We start from the raw sequence: 12,330 nt of genomic DNA on the forward strand, positions 1-12,330 counted from the left end.
GCTAGATGCAAAAACAGATGAATTTTGAAAATATTATGCTAAGTGCAAAAAAGACGCAACAAGACACATATTGTATGATTCCAGTTATATGAAATGTCCAGAATAGGCAAATACCTGGAGACAGAGAGATTAGTGTTTCCCTAAGGCTGGGAGTAGAGGGTAATAGGTAGTGTCTGCAAGTTTTATTAGGTAGTGTGATAGTTGCACAACCTGTGAACATATTAAAACTCACTGAATTGTATACTTTAAAAGGGTGAAATTTATAGAATGTGAATTACATCTCAAAAAAAGAGAAAACAGAGCAGGCTGTGGCCCAACTGATGTATCACTGCTCTTAGAAGAAAGCCCAATTTAAAATTGAACAGAATAAGACCTACAAGGCCCCCGTGACTTGGTCCCTGCCTGCCTCTCCTAAACAAATAAACAATTAAAACGAATAGTATGTAGGAACAATAATGGAAAAAAAGGCAGAGCAAGGGATGGGGCAGTTCTGGTGCCAGAGGATTTGTTATTTAAATAAAGCGGTCGGGAAATGCCTCCCTGATAAAGTGACAATAGAAGCCCGGAAAAGTCAAGCGAATACACAATATAAATTTTTCAGTGCTTCCTCATAACTGCTCACTCCATTCCACCTAAGTTAGCCACAATTTCTGTTCCCTCCATCTGAAATGCTCTCCCTCTCATTCTTCCATTCTTCCTCTGGTTAACTCCTACTCCTTTAGTGCTTGGTAACAGTCGGAACAGACTTGGCCTGAGGGCAGGGGGATCTATTACTTTCAGGGCACAATTTAGAGGTCACTTCCTCAGGGAAGCCTTCCCTTCTCTCATTTCCTTTTAAAGTTCCCTATACAGCATCTTTCAATACTTACTTGAACCCTGTAATGGGTCATTTTTAACTTCTGGTCCCCTTCAGACAAACTCTGGCAGGCCCTTGACGTATTCTGTAACCAAGCCCCCTATGAATAGTGGCACTTAACGGGGGGTGGAGTGGGAGTCCTGGATTCAAAGCTTGGCTCCAACACAAGGTAACTGCACGCAAAAGGTGAGCTCGCTGTGATTTCTGTGAAACCCAGGGAAGGGCTGCTTGACTGACCGATCATCAGTGAGATCAGCAACCTCTCTCAGAGCGGCCCCAGCGCCGAGTTCCCGGCCCCACACACTTAGAACCCAGTAATGGGACTCAAAATCACTGAAACTCGGGCTCCTAGTCCCTCAACGGCCCATTTCCAATCCCCAGGCCTGACCTGCAGGTTCCGGGTGATAAGCTGCAGTTTCTCTTCAGGGCTGGGAGCGTCCCCCATGGCTCTGCTACCCCTGCTTCCCACACTTAGCCCGGCACCAGAGGCCCTTCCTGGGTTACCGTCGCCGTCGCGTGCCGGGAACTGTCACGCGAGTCCAGCCAGGTTGCATCAGCTAACCTCGTCGCTCGGCTTGCTTGGCCTGAACCCCTCCCCTCCCAGCAATAGCCGGAAAAAGTGAGGAACAGTAGAGAGTCGAGCAGTTCGATGAGCCTGGAAAAGGTGGAGCCAGCAGGCAAGGGAGGTGGTGCGGAGGGCGGGGCTGAGGCGCCTGCGCGGGGCACAACCCTCCTAGAGGCGGGGCGGTTTTCTGCCAATCACTGCTGGTTTGCCCCCCCCCACGCCGGCTGGGTCGGGTGGACTCCGGGTGGGGGAGGTCGGGGAGGGGGCGATAAAATGGCGCAGGGGGCGGAGTGAGGTGCAGTCGTTCGCCCAGGCTTTGGCCCGGCTTCCGGAGGTGAAGAGCGGGAGAGACGAGGGGCTCGGCGTTACCCGGCCGGGAGGGGGATGGGGGCGCCTGTTGCTTCTCCAAGGGGCTGCGCACGCCGCTGGCCCCTTGGAGGGATTGAGAGGCCCACGCCCTGCTGCGAGAAGGGCGCGTTCTAGCTCCTGAGGTGACGGCGAGGGAATGTCCCTGCCCCCCACCTTCAGGTCGGCGGGCGACAGATGCCCCTCACCCTGCTGAGGAAAAAGGAAGCTCCCTGGTCGTCTGAGAGTCGGGGAGCGCCGTCTGCAGTCTCTACCCAGTGGGGGTGGGGGCCGTGGATGTGTAGGTGGCTGGGGACGCCTCTGCCCCGGCCGGCTCGGCGGGAGGCTGTTGCCGGCGGGAAGCTCGCGAGCTTTTCTGCCGCGTCTCGTGGGTGGGGGCAGAAAGAGGACGACGCTTCCCCTGGGGAAATGTGACGACGGTGGTCCCTGGGAGAGAAGCGCACCGCCCGGGCCTGCTGAGGGGCGAGTTTGCCCCTACTGGGGGAGGGTCAGGGAGAGAGAACCGTCGCTTCTCCCGCCTTCCGCCGGGAGGCGGGAATTCGCGGTGTCCCCAGAGGAGGGAGGGGCAAAGGCCCTCCCTGGAGGGCGACACAGTCCGGGGCTGCATTTGTGAGGGAGAGCTAAGGCAGTATCCTCCAAAAGTTGGGCCTGGGCCACTCTCCCTCCGGGTACTCAAGGGCTGGAAGCGGCGTCACCAGTTACTTCCTTGGCAAGTGGGAAAGCAGTTCGCTGCCTCAGGGTGGGCCCTGGAGAGGTCCTAGAAGTGGTTGAGTTGCCCACCGCCTGCCCTAACCTGATCTCCAATTTTTTGTGTATTTGTTAGGGACTCCAAGCTCTAGCCGACCTGCCTAAAATGTTTTAAAGCACATTTTCTTTTTAAAAAGAAACCTGTTGCTGCAGCTTAGCAAGTCTGTTCTCAGTGTCCATGTGGGAGGAGAATCCTGGCACCCTCATCTAGTGAAATATTACCTAAAGCAAAGATTTGCATCCCTGGGTTGTTTTTTCCGTCCCGCAGTGTTTTTAGTTACCTCGAAGGAATTTGCAAAACTGTTACAGATAATTTCAGTTCATTTTGATTTTTTTGTAAATGTCGTGTATATTTTATGGAGTGATGAAGCCTGCTGAGTGTGTTTTCGTACTGTGTGCTTCACACGTACTGCATTTGGGAAAGGTTGGAAATCAAAGGCCAGGGGGAGGTCTTGTCCACTGGAAATAATCTGTGCCCTTGGCCGTACCTGTCAGATCCTGCTTGGTAATGGTCTTGATTTTAGTGCTTGAAAGAGGATGTGGGTTTGCATCTATTGTTGCAGTTTTAGTGGCCTCAGTAAAATAAGGCTTTGTGCTCGAAGGCAGTAGGTTTTCTGAGGTGAGATAAAAATAGAAAGGGAACCAGTTTCTGGGGTTGCAACCAGGAGGTTCGAGAACAGAGAGAGGGGGTGGTAAACTGAAGTGTGAAGAAGGGGGTGGACAGGTAAGAGAGATGTGGAAGGACAGAATAGGGTCACAGAAAGGATGGGGTGTAGAGGAACTAAGAGATAGAATTAGGAGATCGGAAAAATATTCTTCCCTTAAAAATAAAGGGGTATGGCCGGGCGCGGTGGCTCACGCCTGTAATCCCAGCACTTTGGGAGGCCGAGGCTGGAGGATTGCTTGAGGCCAGGAGTTCAAAACCAGCCTGGCCAACATGGCAAAACCTCATCTCTACTGAAAATACAAAAATTAGTTAAACATTGCAGATGTCTGTAATCCTAGCTATTGGGAGGTTGAGGCACAAGAATCACTTGAACCTGGGGGGGTGGAGGTTGCAGTGAGCCCACATAATGCCACTGCACTCCAGCCTGGGTGACTGAATGAGACCCTGTCTCAAAAATAAAAATATAAAGGAGTCCCCATATTTTAAGTGGAGGTTACCAGGCAAGTACCAAGAAAGGTGGTAGATGGTAGACAGAGATGTAAGTAACACTTCTTTTGACAAGTAAGGCTGTCTTTGGAATTTCACTTAAGAACTTCAATTTTATCTGAGGATTCCCCTCCCCCCCTTTTCACATTCATTAAACATAAGGGTTTTTTTGGTATAGAACTTTTAGGTTTAGACTGCTTTCATGAGCATCCTCTTTTTCCTTATGATAATCTGTGTTTGAAGTTAACAGAATTTAATGGGTATTATCTGTATTGAGGTTCAGAGACTAAGTGAATTGCTAAGGTCCAGTACCTCTATAGAGGGTAGTTCAGTGAACATTAATTTGCAGAATTTGCCTGATGTTTCAGATGTCTGTCTAGGTCTTTGGTGACAATATGGTTGAATGCTGGATCAAACTAGATGAGACTAGCGCATACTAGATAATTTCAAGCAGGGTCTAGGGGAAGTTCCCTACCAGTTTGGCACTCTTTTTTCCTTTTTTCTCCTAAGACTGACTCTTCAAGGGTCAGGGCATTGATGATGGTGGAGTGAAATAATAACTGTGGCCACAGTTATTTGTCTCTTACATTGTGCTTCTAGTATGCTAAATTTATGTTCATGATCTCATTAATTCTTGCCACGACCCTGTCAGGTAGGTACTGTGATATTTGAGACTTCATAGAGTATAAACATTGTCTTTCCCATTGACGTCATAATTTTAAAATGTTTTTATTATTTCAAGCATATAAAAAAATACAGTGGCTGGGTGTGATAGCTCAATGCCTGTAATCCCAGCACTTTGGAAAACAAATGCAGAAGGATTGCTTGAGTCCAGGAGTTCAAGACCAGTCTGGGCAGCATAATGAGACTCTGTCTCTACAAAAAAAGAAAAAAATTAGCCAGGTATCGTGGCATGGTCCTGTAGTCCCAGCTACTCAGGAAGCTGAGATGGACAACTGCTTGGGCCCTGGGGTTCAAGGCTGCAGTAAACTATGATCACACCACTGTGTTCTGCCTGGGCAACAAAACTGAGACCCTATCTCAAAAAAGTAACAATTTTAAAACAGTATAGAAAGTAACCAAATAATAATGAACATTTTAATGCCCACCATCCTGCTTTATCTTAGGTTGCCATATTTGTTCCAGGTCTCTTCATGCTATTTTTTTTCTTTTTCTTGTTTTCCTTATTTATTTGTGGTCATGTGGCCTAAGATGAGATACTGTTTTCTTAAGAAATAAAATATTGGCCGGGCATGGTGGCTCACACCTGTAATCCCAGCACTTTGAGAGGCTGAGGCAGGTGGATCACAAGGTCAGGAGTTCCAAGACCAGTCTGGCCAAGATGGTGAAACCCCATCTCTACTAAAAATACAAAAATTAGCCAGGCCTGGTGGTGCATGCCTGTAATCCCAGCTACTCGGGAGGCTGAGGCAGAGAATTGCTTGAACCTGAGAGGCGGGAGGTTGCAGTGAGCTGAGATCGTGCCTCTGTACTCCAGCCTGGGCCATGGAGCGAGACTCCCGTCTCTTTAAAAAAAGAAATAAAACATTGCAGATGTAAGTATAGTTGCCCATGTGCCTTTGCCATTCCTCTTTTCTCTCCACCACCAAAGGTAACCACTATCCTGAATTTGATATTCCTCATATTCATGCATATTTTAATAATTGTATGATATATGTATCTATACATAATATGTGGTGGTACTTTTTTTTTGTTTTTTTTTTTTGAGACAGAGTCTGTCACCCAGGCTGGAGTGTAGTGGTGCAATTTCTGCTCACTACAACCTCCGCTTCCTGGGTTTCAGCAATTCTCCTGCTTCAGCCTTCTGAATAGCTGGGACTACAGGCCTGCACCACCACACCCAGCTAAATTTTCTTTGTATTTTTAGTAGAGATGGGGTTCTGCCATGTTGGTGAGGCTGGTCTTGCTTGAACTCATGGCCTCAAGTGACCTGCCCACCTTGGCCTCCTAAAGCACTGGGATTATAGGTTTGAGCCATCTAGCATATTGTTTCTTTAATAAAATAATTGCAGGGGGAAAAGATCTGAAATCTCTAGATTAAAATACACATAAGACGTTAACAGCCAGTCACACTGTATGGACGTTATTTGGATACTGATTATTTTTTAGCCTTAAAAAAAAGTTATGATATAATATAATTGGAAACCTGAACTATTTTATGATAAGGAATTCTTATTATTTACAGATGAAATGATACGATGCCTGGGATTTGCTTTAAAATAATCCAGTAAAGTGGGAAAGTGGATAGGGCAACATTAGTTATGAGTTGATAGTTGTCGGGGTTGAATGATGGGTGTGTGGGGGTTCATTATACTATTAAGTTACTTATGTATATGTTTTACATTGTTTATAATAAGTACTTTTGAAAATGAGGAAATAACATCAGAAAGAGAACGATTTGTACAAATTAAAATGATCTCTTTCTCTATATACCATATATATGGTATTGTTTTGTATACTTTTGTTCCCAGATCTATTGGAACATAAGAGAAGCTCAGAAAAGCCATTTTTTTTTTTTGCATCTGGATGTCATGTTGTATAGGAATTGATTATTGCAATGGTTATGAAGGATATTGGTCCTATTAAGTTGGCTTAAAATATTTTTTCCAAGAGACCAAAAGCTCTCTTTAGTCTTTACTCTTGCAATTTGTTAGAGATTGTACTGAATTTAGAAGGCCTGAGTTTGGATTCTAGCTCTGCCATTTGCTGACCAATCCTGAGCAAGTCTGTCACAGATGTAGTAGGAAAAAACATTGCCTTTGGAATTAGACTTGGGTTTTGATCCTTGCTCTATCTAACATCATTAGCTATGTGTACTTAGTTAAGTCACTTAATGCTTCTGAACTTTAGTTTCCCAAGAGGGAAAATCTGTTTAACTCTGCATTTGTCCAACCAAGGGCTTGAACTAGATCTTTTGTAAGGAGTTGGAATGGGGGCCAATGGCCCAGAAAGGGCATCTAAGAAATGTATCTGTTTAACCCCAGTGCCTGTATATTTGTGCCTGACAACCATAAACTTTCTGAAGTCAAAAAAGGACGTTTTCCATAAGTAAACTGTTTTTCTAACTGCTGCCTAAAGATATAAACTAAGTAAAATAACTCAGTCATTAATGCAGAGAAATTACTTTTCATAGAGGCATCTGCTTCAACACTTAGAACTCTCACAATTGCTAGAATATAGTATTGGTAAAATACTATAGTAGTAGGAGCTCTAAGTTTAAATACAACAGAAAACAATGTCGCCCAGGCTGAAATGCAGTGGCGCGACCTCAGCTCACTGCAACCTCTGCCTGCTGGATTCAAGCATATCTCTGCCTCATCCTCCTAAGTAGCTGGGATTACAGGTGCCTGCCACGATGCCCGTTTAATTTTTGTATTTTTAGTAGAGACAGGTTTTCACCATGTTGGCTAGGCTGATCTTGAATTCCTGACTTCATGATCCACCTGCCTTGCCCTCCCAAAGTGCTGGGATTACAAGTGTGAGCCAGTGTGCCTGGCCAGAAAATGATTTCTTTGATAAGATTAATTTTACAGAGTTGTGTTGAAAGGTTAAATTACAGTTGTAAAATGTGTCTTACAGCACCTGGTTTATAATAGGTACTTAATATTTCTTTTTCTCCCATTTCATTTCTAAGATGAGTAAGTTAAACTAGGTCCCTTCTAATTCTAAAATTCTGTAATCCCTCTCATTTCTTCTAACTTTCTCTAGTACTTTATTGTCCGTACCATTTTGTATTATCTCATATTGGTGCTTAATTTTCAGTGTTGTTTCTCTAGCAAGATTATACATTATGAGGGTGGGAGCTATATCTTGAATTCTTGGAAATAATAAAGAGTTCTTATTTTGTGTGTGTGTGTGTGTGTGTGTGTGTGTGTGTGTGTAGAAACATCACATAGCTTGTGCTGTGTGATGATTGTAACTCAAAAAATATTTTCTAAAAGAATGTATGATCTAACGTTAAAACTCAGGGTGTGGTATGGAGGGTCATGGAGTAGGGAAAATTTTATAGTTACAAGGCTATAAGGAATTTTCCAAATTACTGAGTTCAGTGTATAAGCATTTCTTATAGCTTCTCAGATATGTGAAATATTAGCTTTTTATCACCTTTCCCATTTGGAAAATAATACAGATTAGGTCTGTCATTAGCTATTTAAAAACTAGGTTTTAATTATACAAGTAAACATTCAAGTAGAAAAGTAAAATGATACAGAAGTCCTACCTTATGTCCCTGCAAGTTGTAATAGTTATCAATTTTTGTTTGTATCTTTTTTTTTTCTTCTGAGACAGGGTCTTGCTCTGTCATCTGCTGCAGTGCAGTGGCACGATGACTGCTTTCTACAGCCTCGACCTCCCAGCTTCAAGTGGTCCTCTCATCTCAGCCGTATGAGTAGCTGCTAGGAATACAGGCGTGCGCCACCATGCCTGGCTAATTGTGTGTGTGTGTGTGTGTGTGTGTGTGTAGAAACTGCTTTGCCTTGTTGCCCAGGGTTGTGTTTGTTTTAATGAGTTTTTTTTTGCATTTATATATTTATATTGTAAAAGATTTTTATATGTGTGGTCATGATTAATTTTTAGATTTTGTTGGAATCTCAGACATTGCCTAGTCCCCCTTTTCCATCCCTTTCCTATTTTGTAAATGAGGAAACAAGTCCAGATGGTCAGTTGGCATACCCAAGTTATTGGAGCTGGCTAGTGATACAACCAGAACTACACCCCAGGTCTTTGGACTCCCACGCCAGTATTCGTCCTACTGAAGTAGATGATAGTCTTAAGAAAGTACAAATTGTTGAGAGGAACAAAACTAGTTCCCTTAGTTGCATAATTTTTTTTCTTTGAAGATTTTTCTTTGGTGTTCTTGACTCAGAAAATCCAACTTTCTGGTATTACCAAAAAAAAAAAATTCAGATCAAAATTAATACATCGAGCACCTTAAAGCATAATACAGTTGACTTTGTAATTAGCAGAGTTGAAAGTGATGAGAAGATCCTTTAATTTTCTTTTTGCCTGCAGGAAGGTGGGAGTCAATCATTTTGACAAGTCTCCTGAAAGGAACAGCTAGCAGGAGTTTAAACCTTTTTCCATTTGGTCTCGTGGCAAAGGCAGAGATTGTTCCAGCAGCTCCACACAGTATGGAAGACAATTATTTACCTTCTTGTATTCTTGAATTTTGTTTTATTTCAAAAGTAATACGTATTTGTTTTGTGGTAAAGTGCAAACTGAATATTTAAACATTTTTCATGATATACATTTGTTTCGTTTGTATGTTGTAGATATCATTCCACGATAGTACTTACAGATCTACTTCACTGTGTTTTTAAATAATTGAAAAGTATTCCATAGCACAAATATACCATGATTTACTGAACAGTTCTCCTGGTAATGGACATTTAGGTTGCCTCCAGGGTTTGGCTACTTTGAACATACATATGAAGGACAGATTTTCAGAAGTAAAATTGCTGGGTTACTCTGCACAAAACATTGTACTGACGTATACTCTTACTGATAGTGTATGAATGCTGTTTCTCCATATCCTCACCAAGCCAGATTGTCATGGCATCTTAATTATTACCATTTTGGAAGGCAAAAAGTATCTCATTGTTCTAACATGTATTTTCATGTTTCTGGTAAAGTTAAATATCTTAAAATTATTTCTCATCTTACAAGTCAACAGTGCAAAGATTTTGAAATACTAGAACATTACCCATATAGTTGACTACAGTTGGTATAACGTTATTTTCTGTTCCTCAGTGAAACTGTCTCTTATTTCTCCAGAGATGATGTGCTCACTGGTGCCCTCTGAACAGTCTTCTGGTACCTCTCTCTTGGCTAAAGACAATGTCCCATTTTCTTGGGGTTCCTTGGATGAGGATGGATTAGATGACTCCTTGCTGGAGCTGTCTGAAGGAGAAGAAGATGACGGTGATTTAAATTACACAGAGGAAGAGATTGATGCACTCTTGAAGGAAGATGACCCATCAGATGAGCAGTCTTCTGGGGAAGAAGATGTTGGGCACGTTGAGAAGGGAGAAAGAGGGAGTCAAATTCTACTTGATACTCTCCAAGAGAAGAATTCATCATACAGCTTGGGACCAGTAGCTGAGATTCCTGACCTCTTCGAACTACCTCAGCTATGTACATCAAGTGGCCATGGACCAGCTCCTACTAAACCATTAAACAGACGGTCTGTATTAGAAAAGAATCTTATAAAAGTGACTGTTGCACCATTTAATCCAACAGTTTGTGATGCTTTGCTTGATAAGGATGAGATTGATTCATCTAAAGATACTGAAAAACTCTCTTCCATTGGAGAGGAGATGAGAGAAGATGGTCTTACCCCAAATGAAAGCAAACTTTGTACTGAATCTGAAGGGATCAGCCCCAGTAATTCTGCCTGGGATGGGCCCCAGCTGTCTTCAAACAATAACTTTCAACAAGCTGTCTCTGATAAAAATATGGCTGACAGTAAGAACCTTACGTCTGTATTCTCTCGGCTCTCAGACCATTCAGAGACTCGTAATATGGAGTCATCCTGCAGAAATGGTGGTTCACATAAACCAAGTTGTGAAATGAGGTCTCCGGTTGTTTCCAGCTCATCAAACAAAGTAAGTACATTGTTCAAGGTGAAAAGAAAAATGAAATAATTTTTATTTAGATGTATAGCAGGAAGTTGATATGTATACCCCTGTCTCCATATATATCAACTTCCCCTACTGTGGGCATCCTGCAGCACAGGGGTACATTTGTTATAATCTAGCAGAGCTTTGTGTTCAGACAAATTGGGGTTTGGATCCTGACTAGCACTGTGACCCTGGGCTAATTATTTAGCTTCAATGTTTCCCCATATTTCTTACCTAAATTGGAGTAAATAATACTTCATAGTATAATAAGGATTCATGAAATAATGTGTTTACATCACCTAATACATAATATTAAATTTCCCTTTATTGAATAATTACTAAGATGATAATTCTATTATTTTTCCTGTCCTTGGGTTTCAGCTTAAGTCTCAATCTTTATTGCTATCTTATATTAGATATAGCACTGGCTCTGAGTCAGCCATGAAAGAGCTGAAAAATCTTGGGCAATTTACCTAATCTTTTTGAGCCTGATTCCCTATCTGCCAAATGAGTGTAATAATCCCTGCCACATAGGGTTTCTTTCTTTCTTTTTTCTTTTTTTTGTTTGAGACAGAGTCTTAATCTGTTGCCCAGGCTGAAGTACAGTGGCACAGTCGGTTCACTGCAACCTCCGCCTCCTGGGTTCAAGCAATTCTCCTGTCTCAGCCTCTTGAGTAGCTGTGATTACAGGTGTGCACCACCACGCCTGGCTAATTTTTGTATTTTCGTAGAGATGGGGTTTCACTGTAATGGTCTGGCTGGTCTTGAACTCCCGACCTCAAGTGATCTGTTCACCTCAGCCTCCCAAAGTGCTGGAATTACAGGTGTGAGCTACTGTGCCTGGCCAGGGTCTCTTTTATTATTTTTTTTAAGATTACAAAAAAAGATTACAGTTGCTATCATTTAAAGCACTACTGTCATACATGGCACACAGTAATGTTCACAGATATGCTTGTGTTGCATTTAGTTAAAAAATATTTCCATAAATAGTGTTGTTTTCAGTGGTTTTCTTGTAACTAAGAACCACCTTTCCTTTTGCATTCCTCTCCTCAAAAAGCAGAATGTTCTTGACAAGGATTCTGGGAAGATGAAAGGCCATGAGAGAAGACTAGGCAAAGTCATTCCTGTTCTACAAACCAAGACCAGGTAATGTAAAGTATAATTACATATTCTGATTTCTTTTGGTTCTCTTCAATTTCTTTCTTCCCCTCCCGTTTCCTCTTAGCGTAGGGAACAAACCCTGCTTTTGGAGTAAGCAAACTTGAAGTTCTAGCACTACCAATTGTGTGACTTTTGGCAAGTCAAATCTCTTACCTCAGTTTTTATGCATAAAATAAGGTGTCATTAGATGCCTTCTCTGCTGCTTCACAGTTATTTTGAAAGCAAAATAGACATATTAGTGAAAGCACTACAAATGTAAGATTTCTTCTCCTGTGTATGGGGCAGGCTAGTCACATATATGATAAGAAGTTAGAATAATTTTAACAAAACTGTTAAAATTATTTCTTCATATCTCCCAACTTGCCTACACCTGCCCTTGGGAAAAAATTCTAGTAGGGGTTGCAAATTTGCGTCACCTTTTCAATTTATTCTCTTGTTGCCAGGAGATGGCAGTGTCTCTATGTGGTCCTTTTAAACTGAATGCACTAGAAAAGGTTTTTTTAAAATGTTGAATCAGATTAGCTTCCTTACAGTGAGATTTTTAAAAATTCTTTTGATTATACATTTATTATATTTACTTTGCTTGAAAAATTTAATTAGGCTGGGCATGGTGGCTCACACCTGTAATCCCAGCACTTTGGGAAGCCGAGGTGGGCCAATTGCTAGAGCTTAGGAGTTCAGTACCAATCTGGACAACATGGCGAGACCCCGCCTCTACTAAAAATACCAAAAAAATCCAGGCATGGTGGCGCATGGTCCCAGCTACAGGGAAGACTGAGGTGGGAAGATTGTTTGAGCCCATGGGACAGATGTTACAGTGAGCTGAGATCACAGGCCACTGCAC

At 42.5% G+C, this 12,330-nt stretch overlaps 2 protein-coding genes across 9 annotated transcripts in view; one reads left to right on the top strand and one right to left on the bottom strand.

The window, feature by feature from the left end:
* The window catches only part of YARS1 (tyrosyl-tRNA synthetase 1), a 39,773-nt gene extending 38,345 nt beyond the window's left edge, over window positions 1-1,428 (bottom strand). For both annotated transcript variants that reach the window (XM_002750582.7, XM_054259102.2), the window contains exon 1: window positions 1,245-1,428. In XM_002750582.7, coding sequence (XP_002750628.1) covers window positions 1,245-1,301 — 57 coding nt within the window. In that variant the 5' untranslated portion in view covers window positions 1,302-1,428. The remainder of the gene's footprint in view (window positions 1-1,244) is intronic.
* Window positions 1,429-1,679: 251 nt separating this feature from the next.
* Window positions 1,680-12,330, top strand: part of S100PBP (S100P binding protein) — a 39,357-nt gene continuing 28,706 nt past the window's right edge. Inside the window, exons 1-4 of one of the 7 annotated variants that reach the window (XM_035308610.3) lie at window positions 1,680-1,949; window positions 8,719-8,835; window positions 9,481-10,310; window positions 11,383-11,471. In XM_035308610.3, the coding sequence (XP_035164501.1) occupies window positions 9,483-10,310; window positions 11,383-11,471 (917 nt within the window). In that variant the 5' untranslated portion in view covers window positions 1,680-1,949; window positions 8,719-8,835; window positions 9,481-9,482. Of the gene's footprint in view, window positions 1,950-2,390; window positions 2,501-8,718; window positions 8,836-9,480; window positions 10,311-11,382; window positions 11,472-12,330 lie in introns of those variants that run through there. The other 6 variants (XM_035308614.3, XM_009000842.5, XM_009000844.5 and 3 more) reach the window with 6 other exon arrangements.

This window comes from Callithrix jacchus, chromosome 7 (genome assembly GCF_049354715.1).
Source record: "Callithrix jacchus isolate 240 chromosome 7, calJac240_pri, whole genome shotgun sequence".
Taxonomy (NCBI): Eukaryota; Metazoa; Chordata; class Mammalia; order Primates; family Cebidae; genus Callithrix; species Callithrix jacchus.